Here is a 24,554-nt window from a genome sequence, read left to right as displayed (position 1 = left end):
TAACCGTCACGTGATCAAAAACATGACTTTAAAACAAACGTTTTTGCAAAATAACCCTGCGATAAAATTATAGAGCTACAATACGTATAATTGGTGTTGAGGTCGTTACACATTGTTGTACGAACACGCTGCAGCAGAATTAAGGGAAACTATATAGCATATTATAATATGCTTGTGGCGCGTAGCCCGTGTATAGGTGACGGGGTGCAGGTGGTGTCGCTGTCCTGCCGGCGGTCATTCCTCGGGTCATATCGCACAATTAAATCGGATATAATAATAATAATAAAAACCATGCTGCGTCAGAGTAGCTATTGCATGTTTTTTGCCGTACAATTAAATATCATATAGTAATAATTTCGTGCGTATCTCATGAATATAATATATGAGGTATGGGCCGAAAAAAGGTTTTTCATTCATCGTTTATTAAAACTATAGCATCGTTTATTATATATATCCATATAATGATGGCCATATATTATGTGCCAGGTGCCTGTAACACATACCTATCATATAATATATTTTGCGCAGCTCATATTATGAGGTGCACACAAACAAACGCGCTCGCTGCACGTGTGTACAAACAGTTATAAATAATATATTATGTATAAATATACGTAAATATATATTATAAACCTCCGCCGTACTTGCAGTTCCCTCGATTGCTGTACAGGTGACTCGTACCTACACGCCGCTGCCGAGGCGGAGGTTCGTTGAACCGAACCCTGCGATTTGCGCGGAAGCGCCATCGCCATAGTAACAGCAAGGTCAACAAACACTGACCCGGCAAGTATGTTACCGTGTATACGCCTATCACTACTTATACCACTACCACTAATACCATTACCACTAGTACCACTACTGCTAATACACTAACACGACAACGATTTAATATAATAATATTTAGGTGGGTGGGTGGTATACGAGGTGGGTGTCCGGCGTGAATAACGCCGTCGTCGCGCGCGTGCAGTTGAGTCCATTGCAGAACGCCGGCGGTCTAGTATATGATATTATTTTAGTCTGCCGCAGTCGCCGTCTATACGTTTTATATTATTTTGTACTCGGTAATTCCGCCTTTCGTCTTCATTTGAAAACAATAATCTTCGGGTGTCATTTATTATAGATACATCGCGGGGTGGCCTTTTACCACTAAGTCTTGGCTTTTCCTACCAAAAACCGCGAAGACTACGCCACTCGTCTGCCCGCGGAGACGAAGTATAAGTATCTCAAATCTTAATCAGGTAATATTATATGCATATCAATTATGAATTATAATTATTAGTAAATCGGAATGGAGTTTTACTTAAGCCGCGGACGTTCAATAAAAATAAGACGCTAAATAAATATATGGTTATTTTTTTGGAAATTATGTTTTTTATGTACCTACTTATACAATATTGTCACAAATAGTTTGTATAACCTTTGTACATTGATTATACATAAATCGGAACACCCTAGCTATATGAAAGTATGTATACTTCGTACAATTAAATTGTTATTATGTCGCTTTAAATTTGTAAAAATAAGGCACTCTTTCTAATGCCTTATAGCAGCCACGATACATCGTGCGATCGAGTTGAATTTCATCATTATAACTACAGTATAATGGTGTAATTCACTGGTCACGCAATAATTGCAGGTATAAAGTATAAAATAAACACGATATATTTATAGGTTAAATACACTTTAAGTTTATATTTATACTAGTCATTTTGCTAGTGGTTTCGATTTTTTACTTGCACATTTTACCAGTTTTAAGTTTTAACACAGTAATAATAATAATAACATATTCAATTGACATTCATAAATATTAGTTAATACAGATAAATATTAATATTATACATTATTAATTTACTAATTTATAATCGAATATACTAATTATTAAGTATAGGTTACTATACTACGTACTTATTACTTATGCAGTTATACATTTTGTTACTATAGGTACTATTGTTTCATGTTGAACATATCGTTTTTAGACATCTTAAGTAAATGCATTGATTTGTCACAATTCGTTCATGATACGATCAGTGGCGTCATATCTGTTTTTGAAATTGGGGAGGGGCAAAATTTTTGACCGGATCATAATAAAACTGAAAAAAACCACTCGCTAACAATTACATTACATTACAATTTACAATACAATTGTCTTTTTATCTCAATACAAATAGCCTTCTTCCATAATTTTATACTTGCTATAGTTTGTATCATAGGTTACTATCATAGACAATAGGCATAAATAACCTATTTTTTTGAGAGATAAAAATGACTAAATAATTAATACATATGTAGAGAGATACTTAAGTATATTACCTACTAGCTACTATATTAAGGCCCAAAACTAGCTCATACCCGGCCCTACAGCGGCTCGATGATTACAAGGGCGGCAAGTAACCACCCTGCCACTCCCCCAAATGACGCCACTGAATACTATATTATGTACCTACTATAGATTATAATATTATAATGTATACATTACACATTTTCAGCCTAGTGTTCAGATTTTCGTACATTATTCATTAATTTTTTTTCAATCATAATATATTTTTTAGCTTTTTCTTATAGCCGTAGTCTATTATTATAATATATTCGTCATTTTGCAGTAAAGAGCTAAAAATGTTTGGTGGCCTAACCAAATTTATATGGCACAATAATATTATATTATAATATGGTATTTCATATATTATTATATAAGTGTTTGTTTAATAATATGTTCTAAAAAACCACCTTGTGAAGTAGGTATTAAAGAATTACTACCTAATTACAATAATGGAATTTGTGATAGACTAAGTAACAACTATTGCCAATAGGCTATAATACACGAATACATTTGAATATTCAATGCCATAATAAATTATAATAATTATTTAATCAATTCAGATGCCTATCAAGTATCAATGCTGTAATACATTTTACATTGTACAGTTTAATCAATATAATTGTTATTCTGATGAGCTATGATAAATACTAAGAGTATGTATAGTTGGGTAATAGTTATAAGTAGGTACCTAGTTTTTATTGTTTGACAATTCACGTCATAATATAATAGATATGTATTATTATATAATTCTACTAAATTATTATGGTAGGTATTCTATTACATATAGGTACATCTGATTTTGAGTGGAGCGAGAACGAACGAGTTAAACAACCGTTTGACATGTACTCAGTAGCGTGGCGAACATCTTTCAAACCCTAAGCAAATTATTTATATATTGACTCACCCACTACCACCCCCCCCCTCAAACTATATATAATTTTCTATATGCTAATTTTGAATTTTTGTTATAGGAAGTTATCAATAATTTATTATAAATAATACTATAATAATTAATTATACATAAGATAGTAATAATTAAAGTATAATTAAAAATATCAATTAACTCTGATTACTTTTGAAGCAGTCTTTTATGTAGTTAACATAAGCTTTGCTTATAAGTAAGTGTATTATTAGAAAATAGATTTTATAATGCATTATTTATAATTAAAATTAAATACATAAAAAATAATATAGGTATATAGTAATATAATTTTTTATTTACAATACCATCACATAAATATAAATGTATTTATTTATTTAAATAAAAGAGCTCTTTCTAGCAGTTGAGAAAATGTCCCATTCTATCTAATGCTTCTTCTAAATTAGTTATATCTTTTTCGCAAGATAAAAACATTAGTGATTCTGTTTTGGCTGATGGTTGTTCTTAATCTATTCTTTATTATCTTTACCTGAGCCAAGGGGTACCCACCCCTCTGAAAAATTTCTAGGACTAAGCAATTGCATCAGGTAAACGTCGTTCATCACGCCACTGCATGCACTATTACTGTTATTACTGTTCTCTGTAGATTAAAGGTAGGAAACAAGTGTAAACATTTTCGGCAATAGCCAATAGGTAGATAGGTAGTACAAAATAAATAGTATAGGACATAGGTAACTGACTTACCCTTTCTTTTATAATATAAATTATACCTAGTAAAGTATAATAATAAAAATATTTTAGTTTTGCTTATAATTTTAATAATTTTAAATTATGTTTCTTAATTCAATTTTAAATTATAAAAAATTTTTGGTCATACTTTAAAACGGTTTGAAAAAATATAGAAGATCGCCCTATTTTATTATCTATACCTACATACACTTTTTCTATCAACACTCAAAATTTAAAGGCCAAAAGTAATTTAGTATATATAATAATCTGTCAATTAAATTCGATGTTGGCCGTTAGATACCTATCTATTTAAAATTATTAAAAACTTTGAGCTCAAATATTTGATATTTCCGTCATTACTATACTGTAGTATGTAACATTGATCTATTCATCTGTATTAAGTATACATTTATACGAGATAAAAATATACCTACTCAATAATTCAATTTTGTTTCTATACTGTGTTGATTTAAACAAGATGATACAGCCTCAAATTGCAGCCTTTTTGTTTTCTATGTTCTTGTTAATATAGACAGGTAACTAAATTATTGGGAACTGTCGTTAGATGTTACATAAATATACTTTATACGCATAGAATTAGAATATATAGTATATATCTAGTATATTTAATTAAAATTAAGTACTTAATTAGTTTTACTTAATTTAAACTTAAAAACAAACTAAAACTGTATTCTCATATTATGTTATACTGTTTTTAACTGTTATTATGCCGTGATATTAATCAGAATAATTATTTGAGGGAAGTGATGCATGTGTTAAAACACGTCTATATTATACAAGTATTGAACAGAGTAGGTGAAATGTATAAAAAAAATCATTGATGTGGAACTTAATATTTTGAAGTTCAATGGCCTTTTAATGAACTAGTTTTATGCTTTATATATTTAGCATTCATTATACGATTTTAAATACCTAGGTTTTTAAAAACTACGATGGTAGGTAGACACTAGTCATATTATATAATATATCTATATGTTTTACAGTTAAACTATTTTTTTGGATTTTAAATGTTGAATTAAAAATTTTTAAAATATATCAGTGGTACATAAGTACATAACAATATAGCTATACATCATTAACCTAATATAAAGCAATATTTTCTTTACACGGACTATTTAGAATTTATAGTGGAATTATGTACCTATTTACCTACTATATTTGTTATTGTAAGGCCGGAATCGCACCTCATTTAATAAGATTATATAAGAATGTTTTATTAATTGAATTTCAAAAGGATTTATAAAATTAAATATATTTTGAATTTTGATTTTATACTATTAAGTCAATAAGAACAACTTTTAGTAGGTATATATAGTTAGTATACGGTAGAAGCGGAGAAGCCGTTTAAAAGACTCCCATTGACAGCTGCAACTGTAATTTGTAGCATTGAGTATAATGTTTTGTACAGTATTATATTATTAGGTAGGTATATTATATTATTATACTCAATGATTGTAATGACATGCCGGGTTTAATATCTAAAATTAAAGGTTCCGGCAAAACTCCCATGTTTATTTGCTAAATTTGATCGGTTGTTATGGTGTTACGTTCTTATGTAATGACGTTTATTTTTGGTGAATTAGAGAAATTGTTTATCTATAATAATGACCACGCAATAATATACGGACCATAATAATATTATCGATGGTATATGCATGCCGTGTATGACAAGAACAATTCATATCAAAATAAAGCAAAATATTTAACAATTATTATATTAAATATCAATTAAAATATTATATGTCTTAATATAACAGACTATCTAAAACAAATTATTTAAAAGAAAAAGTGAACAAATACAACACTGTTAAAAAAAAATTAACAGAAAGCTTTTTAATATTTAATAAATAATAATGATATATAATAAAATGCACTTTATTTCTAATAGTATACATAACTGTCATAACTAGTATTCACATTTTGTGATTTATCATAATAATATAATGTGCCTATAAAAATATATAAATATAGGTATACAGAACACAGGTATACTAGCTGTTGCGTAATAACTGTTTTTTTTTTAAATTTCTTTTGTTATGACTATTTTTCCTGGTCCCTTGAAATTAATTATAAACGATTTCTTCTGACCAATTTACAAATATTTTATATATTTCATATTATCTAACATTCTATAACTAGATAATAATGTAGAAAATTAATGTTCCCATCATCAAAAATATGGTACTTTGTGAATTTTTAAGTCAAGTGATTACTGCGAATAGTACGTACTTATACTATTTTTTCAATGTTCTATGAAATTAAAAGTCATTATTATTACCAACATATTATTAAGGCTAGTATTTATATACTTTAATATGTTTTTTTTCGCTGCGTCCTTTCACAAACTTTGTTATTAATGTCTACGAACTGCATCCTATGATAATGAATATACTTACATCTGATCTCAGTATAACACGATTGAGCATAGAATACTTTATGCGAAGTTAGAGACTACATTCAAACCAAAATTGTTTAAATTATTATTTTCATGTATTAAATATTTACATTAGGTACAGTATTACATCAGTTATTATAATATGATACCAAGTTTAAACGAACCACGTGCTATGGCTGTACCCAGCTTTATCGACAATATTGTTATCGATTATTAAATTACCTAGTTCCCCAATAACGCAATAAATATTAATCTTGTCCGTGATAATGACCGTTATAAACGTAACATTTTAAACATTTGGCACTAGACAAATATTTAAAATTGTTAAGATATAAGTAACTGTTCCCGAATTATTATAAAAATAATTCGGTTTATATAGTGAGTGGTTCGTTTCGTTTACCTAATCCTTCATATTGTATTATGTGAATATATTGTCAAATATTAATGTGTAAATAAAATGTAAACGTGTTTCATTTGTTTATTATGGAAGGTATACAAGTAATACACAAATTATTTTTATTAATATTTATTGTGTACTTAATGTAGTTCAAAATGTTGACAAATTGCAACATTTCTTTTGTATTTCTGTACCCTTTGGTACGTTGTAAAATTTGCTCAATCATGTCGTAAAATGTTGTTTTATGCTCAATCGTGAATAAACCCTGATCTATTTTTATTTTTATTTCCATATTTTTCCTAGGTTAGCCTAGCTAACCTATCTATCTATAATGCGTATTGGCATATTGCATATTACATATTATATTTTATCTATAAACATCGAAATAAGCGGGTAAATGGATGTCGCTCTGTTGTACAATAGGTTACAAGTAGTTCACTGTATAATGGATGGTATTAAATTTGAATTCAATGATATAATATCATTGTAGGTATATGAAAAACAATTCTGAGCGGAGACGGTTTGTCAGTATGGATATTTGTATTATATTTATATTGTTATTACTTATTAATAGGGTTCGGATTTGAAGGCAACATAATCAATAAAAAAATGCATTTAAAATGTAAAAAAAGGCATTTAATTTATATAAAAAAGCAATTAAAAATATACTACAATATTAAATATAATACCTAGTTGGTATTAAAAAAAAATTCACTACCATGTACTTTGATAAGCTGTCTTCAGTAAAACGTTGACGGTTTGGGCTCAAAATATTTTTATACATCGAAAAGGATCTTTCTACGTCCACCGAAGTTAAAAATTATTAAACGACAATAATTGCGGTCGACGAATGCGGACTGACGGACAATCTTGAATCTACGCATTATGAACATATTTTAATCTTTAAATAGGTAGTACTGGTACTTGGATATAGTATTCAGCGATATCGATAAATATTAAGCTCTTATTTATTTGTACCGATAATATGTAAGCAGTGTATACAATTATTAAATCAACTAAAAATTAAACACAAAAAGGAATTTATAAGTAAAAAAGGCAAAAAAAAATACATTCATCGTCTTAGAAATTAAATGAAACATATTTTTGTATAAAAATTATTTTTCTATTATGATTATTAAAAGAAAGGCATTTGCCTTCAAATCTGAACCCTACTTATTAAGTTCTTTACAACTAGTAGCCAGTAAGTTGAATTAATTTTAAGTATGAAATTACAACAAAATAACTAAAATCGTTATTTTTGATTATTTAATATTATGTAATTTCGTTCAAATTTAAACATAAAATAACTATAAAAAAACTGTGTTTTTATATTTTTGAGATATTTTGGTTATAAATAACCTACTTAACCTAAACCTTGTTTTATATCTTACACAAAATTATTTGCACATTTTCTAGATTTTTACGTATTTTGTCAAGATGTGAACTTAAAATGCTTATACAAAAAATTGAGACTATGGATTTTTAATATTTTTCAATTATCATTGTAACAATATATTAGGAACCTTGTATTAAATTTTCAAGCTATTCTACAAAACAAATACAATTTTATTGGCATTCATAGAAAAAAAACTAAAAAAATGTCAGTAAACAGATCAAACAAATTAACCGCTTTTGAAAATTGAGAAACCTCCCGAATGCACCAACTAGATTAACTTTCTCGTGGAACATGATACTGTTGAAGAAAATCGAAACAGCGTTACTGCCCCAAACGGTGATAACAAACACAAAAAAAAAATAAATAACAAAAAAAAAACACGCAATATTGTAAAATCAATACATTCAATGCTCCGCTCAGAATCTAAATTGCTAGATTCGTGGTATATATAAACGAAAGTAGTGTAAAAGGCTAGATATTGTAGGCACTATTTTCCAAATTTTAATTAAAAAAAATCTGGTAAGTGTATGTTGCTCTGATGTACAGTAGGTTACAAATGGGTCAATGTATAATGGATTGTATTAAACTTGAATTCAATGATATAATATCATTGTATAAGAAAAGCGATTCTGAGAGGAGACGGTTTGTCAGTCTGGATCTTTTAAATTGGTATTGTTTATTATAGCCTGTAAGTTAAATTTATATTATTATATTATAATTTTTATTCGTTTCTATGGTGATAAACAAAGCGTTAGAAATTAATATCCCTATTTTTAGCGGTTTTTTGTAATTTGTCAGTGGTTTTTCCCGTGGCATTAAATAATTGTTGAGAAAATCGAAAAATGACCTCATTAAAGTACCTTCTTGATCCAATTTGCTAAAAGATAAGATACTATATGTTGAAATTTCAAAATGTCTATACCTTGATTTATTTAAAAATAAGACGTAACAAAAATGATTTAGTATGCCATTACTAAATACACAGGCATGTCAGCAAACTCGCGTATTTTCTTACCACTGTGAATGTATGCTGTATAGATATACAAAACTACTAGTTATATATATAAATCTATGTGTGCCCCAGACTTGGAGTAAACGATAATTTACATCACAAATCATAGACCTATAAAGAAATGGATCCTGGGGCCAACATTGTTAGAAAATGATAGCATACATATAGGTAGTCAGGTCCCATTGTATTACACAATATGAATTGACTATCTCTTTCTAACAATGGCACTTGGCAACCTATAGTAGGCATAGGCGTGCGCACGGGGTGGGCCAGGTGGGCCGTGGCCCACCCTGCAAGTTGTACTATACTTAGTTGTTTTGTCTTATTCAGTGGTATAAACATTCTGATTTTTGATTTGCTTATATCAACAAAATTAACAATATTCTCTTAAATCTATAAAATATGCAAACAAAAAATGGTTCTATTTAATCGAGGACATATAGCACAACCAATTAATTTGGACTTAAGGAAAATAATATGCAAATGCATATAAATCCTAGCCCTACTCATGAATAAAAATATATACATTATACCTTAAAATTTAAACAGTGGGTGATGACCGGTGAGTAAATGAATGTAATTTAATAGATAACAGTGTAACACCTAAAATAATTTGTTTCACTCTGCCACAACGGGCTGCGCACGCCTATGATAGTATGGCATGGGGGACGCGCAGTCCATATAGGTACATAGGCGCAAATAGCGTTTGGGATTTGGGTCGGGGGGGCTAAGCCTTTATTTGATAATATTGAATAAGCTTAAAACAAAATGTAGGAAATGTTTGGGGGCTATCGGCTATGGACATTTTTTGGGGACGGCTTAGCCCCTAATGTCTCCCCTATTTGCGCCTATGTCAATATGTATATATAAGGCTATGTCCCAAATACATCGGGGTGTTGATAAAAAAACTCGTTTATTCTAAGTTTGGGGCACGGCTACATGCGCAGACAAATCTTGCTGACGTCTGTTTTTTAGTCATGAAATTTATACTAAAATTATAAGACGCTTATAGATTACTTAATGATAATTTGGAAAATATTGGTTAATTAATTATATGTATAGTGTATACTATATTACTATACCTACTTTATTATATTTTAATTGCATATTTTACTATTTTGTATAAACTCTAGTCCTAATAATTATGTACCTACTAAACTTTATCATAGTATAATATTATGAACATGCGATTATCCGTTCTGTAAATATCTTTTGTTTATTATTTAAGTGAAGTCTAATGAAATATTTATCTATATACCTATTATACTATATAGGTATTAACTATTAAAATCATTTAAATATCTGATATACCTATTACCTATACAGTATACATATTGTATCAAAATTAACCAAACCTTTTTCATATTCATTTAGTAAACATAAAAATGGTATATTACTTACATTAACTAAGTATGTATATTATATTTATAGAACATAGTTTTAAATACTATAATAATTTTCTAGTGTTATATATGTAGTATATACAATTGTATTCATAAATAATGGTATGTCTGTATACCTACATATTTTCATTGCACGCAAAGTTAATATTTATAAAATGTCAAGGCAAACCTTTTAACAAAGTAATGATTTTTCATAAAATTATCCGAATATTATATATAAAAAAAATAGTTTTTATTTAACATAACATACCCTATTATTTCTTTTATCATATTTTTGTTTTTTTTATAATGGTGAGTACTGAAATTATATACTAAATAACTATATAATAGTACCTAATGGCTAATGGCTAATTATAATTTAAATTTTGGAATTACGAAAAGTATGAATAATATATATGCTTAAAAAAATATAATATATTGTATACCTTGATTATCTTTATTTTTGTGTAATAAATTGATTTACTAATTGAAAATATAAAAGTTGAGTTTTACTTAGTTAAATGTAATTTAAACAAATTAAGATCATGCGTGATAATTTAGTTGTACCTACCTATATACATTATATTTACAAAAAATATTTTTAAAATATGGAAAACGTAACAAAAAAATCTCTTAGTATTATTTATTTGTATCTACTTATACATGGAATTCCCCATTTTTATTTTTTTTTGATATATAATCAACTAAAATGTACTTCAGGCATTATTTTAATACAAATACTTAAATTTAAATACATTATTTTTTACTATCAAAATAAAATACAAATAAAACATTGCAAGTTTATACAGCTAAGTATACCTACTAATGAATAATAAAACTAGTACCTAATTTATCATTTTTGGATTTTATGGAATTGCGTTGCATAACTTTATTGAATAATCATTGACTATATAATATATCGATATAAATAAACTTATAGAACTTTTAAATTACCTAGTCTTTATGACCACCATATCGCCGTAAGCCGTGGATATGATTTTTGATAGTCGTTATTAATTTATGAAATTGTTGTATCTGACAACTTTATAATAGGTTAACATTTTACCATTTTACCAATATATACTATTAAAGAAATAATTATAAGTTATAATTTATAAGAGTTGCAGTTAAATGAAATTCTTTGGCCTCGTATTATATATTTGATAAATGTGTAGAAATTAGTATGATTATATCACTCTTATAAAGCACATCGCAAAATGACAAGTAAAAAACGTAATTAATGATACTGCTATGGAAGTAGGTCATACGATATTTATAAAATTGTGTTGTTAACCAGTTTTTATCGTTTTATCGTAGGTAATCTTCATTAGTGTCGATTATAAAACAATTAAGGGCGACTATGTCACTATGACCTAAAAAATTCAACTCTCATAATATAATACTTAAAATTAAAGTATACTTAATACATACAGTTTACACTAAATAATTAATAATACTATACAAACGATATTTCTAGATTAAATAGAAATAATAAAAACCAATAATAGTTTATTTAATATATCTGAAAAATAATTTACAAGCGGGAGACCAAACGAAAAGAAAATAGAAATAGGTACGTAGTAAATTGTATATTATATTATAATTTTACATGATAAGTTATGTATTAAATACATTGAAGGATCCTTGTCATCAAATTTCATAAGACAAGAAATAGAAGAGCTTAAGAGGAAGTTTAATAGTTTTTATTTAAAATATAATTACAATCTATACAACAATTTGGTACAATAAGTAATTTAGATAAAGTATTTACATGTCTAGAATAACAGATGGGGGAGGGCACTCAGTAGTGCCACCCGACTAAAAGAGGAAGTTAAAAAATAAAAAAATTATAAAACGAACATCATAATTATGTTTTAATTTAAATGGTTTCGTATAAATTAATAATATTTAAGATTATGGATTATCATTTACCTATACCTAGCTACATAAATACATAATACCTATATAATCAATAAATTTACAAATTTAAAAACTTGAGTTAATTTAAGAGTTAAAATAATAATATAATATAGGTACCAGCTTTTTCATGTTTTTATGGGATTTAAAGAAAAAATATTTTTTGCAAAGATGAATTCTTGTACTGAAACTAATATTAAAGTTTTTATAAAAACTTGTAATTTGTTATGAATCATATTTTTCATCATAAATATATACAATTTGGAATGTATATCGTTAAAATGAGTTAATATTCATAAACATTTTTTACTGAGTTTTGAACTATATCAACAATAAGTGAACCATGTTTTATTATTTAAACATATTCATTGTTCACATACGAATAATAGTTATCAAACGCGCCTATACCACCTACTTATACAGTTAGGTATACAATTAATACAAGTAAAATTAAAATGCAAAAAAATATATTCTCATTTAATTGTATTTTCAAGGACTGCACTTCTAGGTTTTATTAAATTAAAAAAGTGTACAAAGCATTATAGTACGTGCAATAAAATTAAACTTGTTTTGCGGTTGCGTCCCGAGTTCACAGAATTTTATTTCACGGTATTGACTTTTAGTTGAAGCGGATTCGGTAATTATAGTCACCGATGAAACCTTGATCTTCACTGAACACTGGACAGTGTGAGTTCGACTAATTACTGGATACGTGTGTTCGTTTTATAGAATAACTACTAATTTTGATATCGTACTTGTGGAATGCTATAATAATATAATCATGGAAATAAAATTATGGCCTTCGAATTCGACGTTGCAGACTTCGTGAGTGCGTTTTGATAATGGACATTAAACGATTCAAAATTATTCGCAAAAAGGTCGAACAATTCTTTATTGCAAAATATTGTACTCAACAATATAGGTAGGTTGTACCTAGTAACTGGTAGTTGCCTACAGTGGTTTCGATTTTAAAACGATTTAAACATTACGCGTCTATTATTTTAAAAAATAGTAAAAAAAAAGAAAGAGATGTAAACAAAACATACATAACAACGAAAATATTTAAAATAATACCGTGAAATATGTAATACCTACCTATATGTGATCAAACGCACGTAATGTAAATGATTTCACGGTTATCGAAAGCGTCGAGTAACGGTGAAAATTGCATAGATACCTACCAATGATCTAAATATTACCTACATGTGAAAAGCGTGTCAAAATTATACAGAGAAAAGTGAAAAATATGCCCACAAAAGAGCTATTTTTGAGATATGCTATAATATGATATTTCACCTAGGTACCTATACAATAACATGTAATATATAGTTTGTTTCACTATGGTATATGACATTATAGTTAACCCATTGCATAATATTTTTAAATCCAAGTTCGAATGGCAACAGTATAAACTAAACAAAGGATATTTCACTTTAACTCCTTGTTAATTATGTTGACTTGTTATGTTCACTGTCCATTGGTCCCTTGAACAAGATTTAGTGTCCCATGAAGGATTTATTAAATTAATCAATTTTTATTGACCCCCGCATTATAACAACATAATATTACATAATATACCTATAAATATTTATTGTACCTACCTACTTTTCGCACGCATTTTAAAATTTAAATGCTATTTGAGCAAAAGGCACCTATTTTATTGTAACTACCTATACCTATTAATTACAGACAATAAGAAAATTGTGAAACTTGTAAACTTGTAAACTTATATACCTAGTAAATTTAAAGATAAATAATAAAGAAGTAGAAGTAGGCAAGTATGTAATATAGCCATATAGGTATAACTGTTCTGTTTTACACTAGGAGTCAAGTGTACCTCATTATTGAGAAGGTCACTGTAATAATGTAATGGATATTATGTTAAATTTGAATTCAATGATAAAACATTGCATACGAAAAATGTTTCTGGGCGGAGATGTTCTGTCAGTCTTTATTACTAAGTATATTTTATCATATATTATTTATATTGCTTATTGTATAGTAAGAGTAATTTATTTTTCTACTATATGTAACTGGTATACATGTATAAATAGGCAATAATTATAAACTAATCTTAATATTTTTAAAATGCCAATGTAAATAGTAAATATAACTAATATTATAAGTGTATAATAATATGCGTAAAAATGTCAAGCCTGAATACAAATATTTTTGAATTACTACGAAATAAATAAATCGTTATTCTTTGTGTTTGGCGCCGACAGAATAGGCACCTTTGTAAAATAACGTCGGTAGTCGGTACTCGGTTGGTTCTACCAACTCGCGTTGCTACGACGAATATGATTACAGATTATATCTCGTGTGGTTTTATTAAATGTGTACGCAAATATTTATAACTAAAACTTAATATTTATTGAATTCACAGTTTCACACCTGACACACTCATCCAGATTATATATATATATATATATATTGTTAGATTCTAAATGAAATCAATAGTTTGTAAAATTACGTTTTCACTAAAACTTACTCTTTATAAAACGTCATGTTTTGACTACGCGTGTATTGTTGATATATTGAATTACATAACAATATTATATTATTTTCTGAACTTCCAGATAAGTAGTGACAGTGAGTTAAATATAATTTTAGCCAAAAGTAAAAGAATTTGAGTACATATTTCAGTGATTTACCATCATTGTATAATTTATAGTATTTTAACTTTAAATCATAATCAATACCTATAATATTATATTAAGATAGTTTTATTATTTATTAAGAATGAACATTTATTTAAAAGTACCCAGGTATACCTAAATTGTTTTATACTCATGATTTTAGGGAAACTTATTTCCTATTATAATGTATTAAACGTATTATACATTACATATTTTATAAGACTATTTATGTATGCGCTACCTTGTATGTGTGCGACTTTTCCTACTTAGTATAATTTCAGAAAATTATGTAAAATAATTGAGATTTCATTTAATTTTAAATTTAATAATGGTTACTGATTTGAATGAATTGATTAATTTTATTCCAGGCAAAAATGAAATTATGGCTGATGTTGTCAATAGCAAGTTATTCAATTTTAGAATGTTTTCCTGGAGCTATAACAGCATTTTCGGACTCTGAAGTATCTGTAAGTATTTTTATTTGCTTTGTTATATTGCAGTCAGCGACCATAAATTATTTATACTAAAATGTATTGTTCTAATGTCACATGACAATTTTTTTTCCTAAAATCAAAAACAAAAGAACGATCATGACATAAGCAAAAAAACCATGTACCTAAAGCAAAAATCATTGAAAATTAGTTACACTTTACGGTACACACATATGTTTTATTTTGGACAAACATATAATAGGTATATTTAACCAACTAATAATAATATGTAATCATAACAAATACTAAAATGTTTGATTCGTCATGTTTAATAAAATAAAATAAAATTCTTACATATTATTGTATATTGTAATTTGTAGTAGGTATTGTATACATATAATTTAACTTTAACTTGCATTATTTCCATTTGTATATAATTGCATAGGTAAAAATATTAGTATCTATACCTAAACTTGCATTCTAAAAATAAAAAAACACAAAGTTTCCCGTGATTTTGAATTGATTTAAATATGTTGTTGAATAAACATATATACATAGGGGCAAACAATAATTATTTAATTACCTTAGTTTACATAAAATGTTATATCATTATATACACGTCATAAATACTAAATACTAAAATAGGTACTTAAAATAATAAGTAATTTGTTAGTAACGTTAAAGTAATTACCAATAATATTGTTCCTATTTAATAATAAATTTATAATATGATGTGTCAAATAATGAATTATTATTTGATATTCAAGCCCGGATTAAGATAATTTTGGGCCTGGGGCCAAACAATTTTAGGGGCCCATATCCATAATCAAAATTTTGGTGACCCACAAATAAAAATATTTCAGAAAAAAAAATATATTCATCAATTTATTTCTTATTTTTTTTTTAAATACAAAAATAAAAATTTTATTAAAAATATTTTTTTCTAGATTTTTGGGCAGCAAACTCTTTAATTATATCATCGGTATTAATTACCTCCAAAACATCACTCTCTGAACACAAAACCATAAAACTATTTAAATTTTCTTGAGAAGAGCTTGTTCTATACTTGTTTTTTATTCGAGCTAATTTGGAGAATGCTCTTTCAGCCGAACAATTTGCAATAGGTATGGTTAGATATATTTTAATTGCAGTATACAAATTAGGAAAAGAAAGTAATAGATTTTTTTCATTGAAATGCTTCCAAATATCTAGCAGATAATCTTGTGTGTCATCATATGAAGGTTTACTGATAGACCAATATTTTTTGAATTGTATAATTTCATTTTGTATAGTATTATCAACATCTTTTTTATACAATAAAATAAAATTTTCAAGACTTTTATTAACTTCTTCTTCTTCATCAGTATCTTGTGGTAAAACAACATGTAATTTTGTGATGAACAAAAAATTGTTTTTTAGAAAACTATAAGCTTCAATTCGTTTTTCTAATTGTGAACAAAAACTATCTATAATAACATAATAAGTCTCTACTCTAAACTTGTCATGACCACTTAAAGATACCTGATTACAACCAGAGTCATTTGGAAATTTCTTTTTTTTTATTCTCTCTTGTTCATCGGAGTATTTCTCTTTTATTTTAGGACTAAGTTGATTTATTTTATTTTCATATAATGTACTGCACTTCCTCAAATTTGATACATAATGCTTTAATGATATAAGTAAATTAAGAGCTTTTAAAGGATCACAATTTATTGTTTGCAACTGTATTGAGGTCTTGTTGGATCTTTCTAAAATGTCATTCCATAAAAGTGCCATGTATCCAGTTTCTTTTTTTAAAATTTTTTTTAATAATGGTCTAGCATTTCTTTTAGTATCTTCATTTTCTTTACTATTAGGACTTATTATAGTTTCTAATACTTCAATAATTTTAGTGTAATTATTTATTAATGCTTTACAAGACTCTGTATGACATGACCATCTAGTATCACTTAAAGATTTTAATACTAGTAATCGATTACTATCACTTTTTTCTATAGATGTAGTTAATATATTCCATCTGTGAGTAGCACTACTGAAAAAATTATACAGTGACTGAAGAAACCCAAAAAAATTTACTGCTTCTAAGCAACAATTCACACTGTGAACTCCGACTAGGTTAAGTGAATGAGCAGTGCAAGGTACATAAATAGCTAAATCACACTTTTTTTTTACATATGCTTGTAGTCCTTCATAAGTTCCACTCATATTAGGAGCATTATCATATGACTGACCGCGACAATTTAAAATATCAAGTTTAGAATTTTTAAGAAAATCTTCTAACAATTTAAAGATTGACTCACCTTTGTGACTATCAATAGGTTTAAGCTCTAATAATCTCTCTTGTACATTATGTGATGTACAATATCTTAATACTATTGCCATTTGATCTACCTTAGATAAATCCGGAGTTGAGTCCAAAATTAATGAAAAATATTTACTTTCTCTGATTTCATTTTCAATATAATTAATAACACGTCTCTTTATCAGAGTTATTAATTCGTTCAAAATTGTTGTAGATAGGTATGATGGATGACCTCTCCCTTTATTACCGTGCAATTCAATATGGGTTTTCAAAAATGGATCAAACTCAGAAATTAGTTCAAGAAGTCCTAAGTAATTTCCATTATTTTTTACTCCAAATACTTCATTGTCTCCTCTAAATGGTAAACCACGTGAAGATAAATATTTAATAACTGCTACAACGCGTTTTAAAACATCAATCCAATATTGAGTTTCAGTAGATATTTGCTTACAGATTTGTTGATTTACGGAATTTAATGAGTTTTCTCGAAGTAGCCATGTAGTATTTGCTTCTCTGTGATACATGCTGTTTTCATGGTATGATATTTTTTCAAATTTTTTCCATTGATCAAACCCATTTTTTACAAAAGAGTTTTCACGATTCTTTGAAAAAAGCTTACACATAAAACAAAATACTGAACCCTGACTTGGAGAATACAAAAGCCACAGCCGATCACATATTTGTCCATTAGGTAAAGTTCTTTCAAACATTGCAGGCGTTAAATGTCTTTTATGATCTAAAAATCAAATAAATTAACTTAATTATTAAACATCAATGATATATAAACATAAATAAATTATAATAAGAATGTTTTATTAAAAAAAATTCTTTATTGAAAATTATTAAAAAAATTTAACAAGTAATAACAATAAAAATAAATAATGATTAAGTACTATATTTACCACTAATGCGTGCAGATTGAGTATACGATTTTTGTTTATTTTGAAAAAATGATGGCCCTTTTTTAATACAATAATCCACAAAATCATCATTTATTTTACTTGGCCAAAAATATGGATCTTTAACGGTTAATTCATCAAAGCTGTTATCATCAATATCTGCATGATGTATTGTACCAATATTCGTAGTATCCTTAACAGCTTTAATAATAACAAATATTGAAAATAAAACATTAACCACCAAATATTGTGAAAAAAATTAATTTTTATACTTACAAGTAGAATTAGTATTTTCAAGACCATTATTACTTTGATTTTGTTTGGCCGGTGATAAACCTACAAATAAATAATTTAAAATTTAAACTATAGATACCTATAATTAATTTATATTTGATAGGTACTTACAATGAGTATTGTTTAAGTGATCAGTCTGAACAGTTTCTTTTAAGTCAACATGCAAATTAATTTTATCTTTTAAATTACTGGAAACATTTTTGGCATTATCATCTAAAAAAAATTAATATTTAAATTTAAAATGTATTATATTATTTATATTATAGTCCAGTCTTGTTAAGTATTTGAGTAAATGTATTTAAATATTTTTATTGTATTTAGAATACTTTTTAAATACTTCTCGAATAAAGTATTTGGAAAGTATTTTAAATACGGTCTTGGATGTGTTTGTATTTAAGAATCAAATACTTTTATTTAAATACTTTACCTATTTTAAACTGTATTATACTAATTACTTATTAATATATTATTTTATATACTTACATGACATACATGCAATACTAATAGCATTAACTTCTTCTGGTATATTATAATGATTATTTATATCAATAGTGTCATCAAGTATACCATCCACAATACCATCCACAGTACCATCCACAATACCTAACATAATTATTGAAAATGTTTATTATATTGATATATTATATTTAATTATTTAAATACATTTATTTTTTAACTTAAGTGTTTGAACAATGAACATAACATGGGTTATATAATATGATAAATTATAAATATTATTGTTTGAATGCGTTCATTATTCTAGTTAAAATTCAAAGGTACTTACAATTGATATTAGTTTCATTGTTTATATTTTCCTTTGAGATACTATGATCTATTTCTATAACATTTGAAACTAGTTTATCGTCACTTTCATTAGTTAAAGAAAAAAATCCAGTTATTTTATTGCACTTAACAGCAGATGTCATTAAAAGATCTTCTTTCTTCTTTTTTCTCTTCTGAGCACCGCTTAAATATTTTTTACAGCCACTCATATTCGACTTTTACTTCAAATTTCAATAATATAAGTTATAAGTTGTATTTGTAAAACAAAACACTAACACTAACCACTGTTAAACGTTAAACGTTATTATGACTTCGACTGAAGACTATACAAGAGACAAGACTTGTTTCAGTATTGTTATCGTAGAAAAATAACATAAATAGAATTCGTCTGGTTAATAAATAATAATTATTGAGGAATATGTTTTATCATCAAAAACAGTTTGATAACTAAATCTATTATTAGTAATGATGTTTCAACCGTCGTAAATCGTAATCGACGGTATTCACTGTAGTACAGACTGTACTCGTGATTCCTATAATTCCATTGCATTATCATTATCATCCTGCTAAAAATAGACGATAGTCGATAGCATAATAATAACATAGGTGATATCCATATTCCATATCCATTATCAATATAGTATTTAGCCCACCACAGAGTACTCTATGTATAGGCGTATAGCTTATAGGAAACGTTAATGTATAATAATAATAATGATATAAGTTTATATTATTATTTATTATCATTGCAAATCTTTGTATTTTATCGCATTTAATATATTATATTTTACATGTTTCTTTTGAGTTTTGATTTACGAAATATACTATTATTACTATATCCAAATATTTCTGATTTAATAAAAAAAGTACTATTCGCCAAGGGCCCACTTTTGTTTAATATCCGTGGGCCCAGGGCCATGGCCCCTCCTGGCCCCCCCCTTAATCCGGGCTTGTTGATATTAATTCATTATAAATACGGTTATTTGAGTTATTTACATATTCCACTCTAGAATAATCTAAAAACACTACATAATAATATAATATTGTATACTTTTTAAATGATGGGAATCGAAAATATTATGTTGCAGAGTTTATAAACACTTTTAATGAGTGTAAAAGTTTTCCACTGTCATATTATGATATAGGTAGGTACTGCGTGTGAATGTTTTTCAAATAAAAATGTATATTTAAATTAACAGAAATATAAAATATATTCATGATAGCTACCGGTTAAGTTTAAATTTTGACGGAATATTCATAAATATAATATATTATTTATTGTAATATTTCACAATGGTATTTTTTTTAGATCTGTTTCAGTAAAACAAATGGCATAATTATTTATCTATTATAAAAACCTAATAAGTACTCTCCAAATTACTATTATGTTTACGATATAAATTGTACTTATATTTATTCTTAAAATATTTATTTACTTTACAATCAGTGATCAGTCTTTTATACCAAGACAATATATATTATGGTTTTATTTTTTTATAGATTCGGGAAAAAAGGCAAGGAACTGTAACAGGTAATATTACATTTTTGATTATTTATTTGCACAAATAATATTAGGTTTACAAATTATTTAATGTATAAAAATCAATACTTTTAGATACCTGTGATTTTGGTGTTGATCCTGGGTTATTAACATGTGATTGGAAAAATCGAAATGGATCTGCTTTAAAATGGGAACTAGGAGCCGGTACACTCTCAAATTGGTTAGGCGGGCCACCATCAGATGCAGGACAAGGAGAAGATGCAGAAAAAGGTTAGTTAACATATTAATATCGTTATAAATGAATATCTAAATTATTAAATATTTTGTTCTAGGAGGGTACATTTTTTTCGAAACATCTTTGTTAGCTGCACCAATAGTGCGAGTTGATGATATTACTATTAGAGAAGGTCAAAATGCATTTATTGAAAGCCCAGTACTTGGGAGTACGGGAGCAGAAGGAAAATGCATTTCTTTTAGGTAAATACTTAATTAATTTGAGTACAGTGGAACCTCGATTATCCGGGGTAATGATGGGGAGGGGGTCACACGGATAAATGAAAATCACGGTTAATCGAGACTTTTTATAATAATGAAATTTTTATTTAATTTTAATTAGAAATATATAGGTACAATTTTATAATAATGAAATTTTAAAAATTTGATTCAATTATAATTAGAAATATGTATACATACATAATATACATACAATAATTTTATACAACAAGTTATTAGGGCTTAAAATATGAAGTTATCAGTCTTTGTTTTTTTTGGTTTGAAATAATTTTCCTTCCGTATCTTCGATACTTTCTTCGTCATCATAGTCTTGATCCAAAATTTTCGCCCAAGAAAGTCTTAACGTAGTTGCAGGTACATTTTCCCAAGCATTACATACTGCAAAAATGGCATCTTTTATGGTCCACGTTTTCAAAAGTTTTTTCATCGAATCAAAACAATCTTCTTGCAAAAGATAACGGAGAAAAATCTCTTTGTACCTTATCGTTTCAAACAGGAAATCACGCCTTGATCCATTGGTTGTATTATGGAAGTTACGTTAGGTGGTAGATAGTAGACAAAAATTTGACCATCCGGGGTTTTCAGGGTAGATTCTGAGGGGTGTGAAGGAGCATTATCAAGTAGAAGAACAGCTCTTGGTTAGGTTGTCATTAATATAATTGTCGATATCGTGTATTATGTAATATAAAATGTTCGATTATAACTACATATATATCTACAGTCCATACTTATTTTTAAATTTTTGGAAGAGTGAGCACGGTTAATCGCAAACACGGATAATCGAGTCACGGATAATCGAGGTTCTACTGTATAATTTGTATGATTTATGGTTAATTTTATAATAATTTTTTTATTAAGCTTCAATGTTGATGGGTTGAGTGCAGCTGGACTAAGAGTTATTTTACAACCTACAAACAAAGATGGTCGGCCAGATGGATTTTTCAGAGTATTATGGGGCACTAAGGATCCAACTAATAAAGTGTGGATGAATTCAGAAGTACTTTATACATATAACAAAGAGCATCAAGTATGATTATTGATTAAACTATAATTTTATACTTTTTTTTTTTTATAAATATGGCTATAAATATTTTTATGTAATTATATAAAGGTGGTATTCGAAGGGTTAGCAAAAGACTTGCCAGATCCATTTAGGAAATTCCGTGGTTATGTCGCAGTAGACAATATAGCAATAAAACAGGGGCTAGATTGTAAAGGTCATTGTACATTTGAAGGCGGTTTCTGTGGCTGGATTAATGATGAGGACGATGATTTCAACTGGTCATTGGTAAACAATTCACTATATTATTTAGTTTATTAATTAGTGCAGATAAGATATAATATAAATTAAAATATAGGTTTATATAATTTAAATATAACTTTGCTTAAGTAGGGCGGTATAGTTTATTGTTCAATTTATTTTACTAAACTAATTTATTAATTAACGTTAACAATACTAAACTGTTTAAGACATATTATTTACTTAATCTATAAAGTATAATATTGAACTACTTGTTAATAAATTATAAAAATAAACAAACTGTAAAATAATTGTTGTTATAATATAAATGTAGTTCAATGATTTTAGCGTTTGATGTAACAACTCTTTAGTTATCTCGATATTTTATAGACAATCTTTCACTAGGTTATTTTCTTAGACGCTAATAAAAATAAAAAGTAATAATATATTACCTATAATATTGTTGTAATTTAGGGGAGAGGAAGTAAAAATCCATCTACTGGGCCAGCAACTGATCGATCAAGTTTTATTTATGGTGGAATGGAAGGAGGCTATGCATTTATTGACTCTTCATACCCACGAAGGCCTGGTGATATGGCTCGTATGTCAAGCATGGAGTTTGATCCAACTGGTAAAAAATATGTCGATATACGTAGTGTTTTAATTATTACTAGGGCTCAAATGTTGATGAATTTGCATCTTATTTTCTGATATGCTTGACACGAAGTTTTCCAAATTCCAAGATACCTACGAATGTGTTTTAAGTAAACACTATGGTAAAATCGAACTTTTTTGCATTTTTCAAGGTTTTTGGTGTTTAAGTGCATTTTTAAACATTTTATGTCATTTCTAGTAATATAACGAACAAATATAAATATATAGGTAATATATAAATACATATATTGTACTAAAACAACATAAGGTAACCTGGTTTTTAAATAAAAAGGTTTACAAATTTATCTTGATTTTTGAAGAAATCTGGGGTCAATTCCAGGGATTTTTTTTTAGAGTTTTTTCATATTATCGTAAATGTTGCAAATGCGTTTTTTTAAAAGGCATTTTTCGATTTTTTAAGAGCATTTAAGTCCGAGCCCTAGTCATCACTAATTAGTAATTAATAATAATCATTGATATTATAATGTATTGCTTATTTCGTAGGACCAGATACACCACTCTGCCTCCGATTTTGGACTCATATGTATGGAAATGGAATTGGAACATTGACAATTTCGATAAGTGATACCAGAGAAGGAGAAGATAGAGATATTTGGTCACTTACTGGAGAAGCTGGAAATTCTTGGTACCAAGCTGAGGTACCTGTTTCATCGGCAAACCCGTTTAAAATAATTATAATTGCTAAAATCGGTAAAAATAATCTTGGAGATATTGCTGTAGACGACATTTCTTTGACACCGGGAAGTTGTCCTAGTATGTATATTATTAAAGATTAAATTAAATTTAAAAATAATCTAATTTATATACACTTATTTAATATAATTTATTTGT

At 27.3% G+C, this 24,554-nt stretch overlaps 2 protein-coding genes across 3 annotated transcripts in view; one reads left to right on the top strand and one right to left on the bottom strand.

Annotated features, from left to right (window-relative positions):
- Window positions 1-956: 956 nt before the first annotated feature.
- The window catches only part of LOC132934338 (MAM and LDL-receptor class A domain-containing protein 1-like), a 31,575-nt gene continuing 7,977 nt past the window's right edge, over window positions 957-24,554 (top strand). The window contains exons 1-10 of one of the 2 annotated variants that reach the window (XM_061000645.1): window positions 957-1,061; window positions 1,121-1,238; window positions 15,454-15,552; window positions 21,295-21,325; window positions 21,410-21,565; window positions 21,628-21,772; window positions 22,667-22,835; window positions 22,920-23,096; window positions 23,523-23,679; window positions 24,207-24,476. In XM_061000645.1, the coding sequence (XP_060856628.1) occupies window positions 15,460-15,552; window positions 21,295-21,325; window positions 21,410-21,565; window positions 21,628-21,772; window positions 22,667-22,835; window positions 22,920-23,096; window positions 23,523-23,679; window positions 24,207-24,476 (1,198 nt within the window). In that variant the 5' untranslated portion in view covers window positions 957-1,061; window positions 1,121-1,238; window positions 15,454-15,459. Of the gene's footprint in view, window positions 1,239-15,453; window positions 15,553-21,294; window positions 21,326-21,409; window positions 21,566-21,627; window positions 21,773-22,666; window positions 22,836-22,919; window positions 23,097-23,522; window positions 23,680-24,206; window positions 24,477-24,554 lie in introns of both variants that reach the window. The other variant, XM_061000644.1, reaches the window with a different exon arrangement.
- On the bottom strand, window positions 16,213-20,190 carry LOC132936828 (zinc finger MYM-type protein 1-like). Its single transcript, XM_061003607.1, has 6 exons — window positions 19,796-20,190; window positions 19,495-19,614; window positions 19,123-19,224; window positions 18,994-19,053; window positions 18,721-18,918; window positions 16,213-18,554 (listed from the first exon to the last, which is right to left on the bottom strand). The coding sequence occupies exons 1-6, from the start codon at window positions 20,001-20,003 to the stop codon at window positions 16,444-16,446; spliced, it is 2,799 nt and encodes a 932-aa protein (XP_060859590.1). The 5' UTR covers window positions 20,004-20,190; the 3' UTR covers window positions 16,213-16,443.

Source organism: Metopolophium dirhodum, chromosome 1 (assembly GCF_019925205.1).
Source record: "Metopolophium dirhodum isolate CAU chromosome 1, ASM1992520v1, whole genome shotgun sequence".
NCBI classification, from domain to species: Eukaryota; Metazoa; Arthropoda; class Insecta; order Hemiptera; family Aphididae; genus Metopolophium; species Metopolophium dirhodum.
This window is presented reverse-complemented; position numbering and strand designations above follow the sequence as displayed.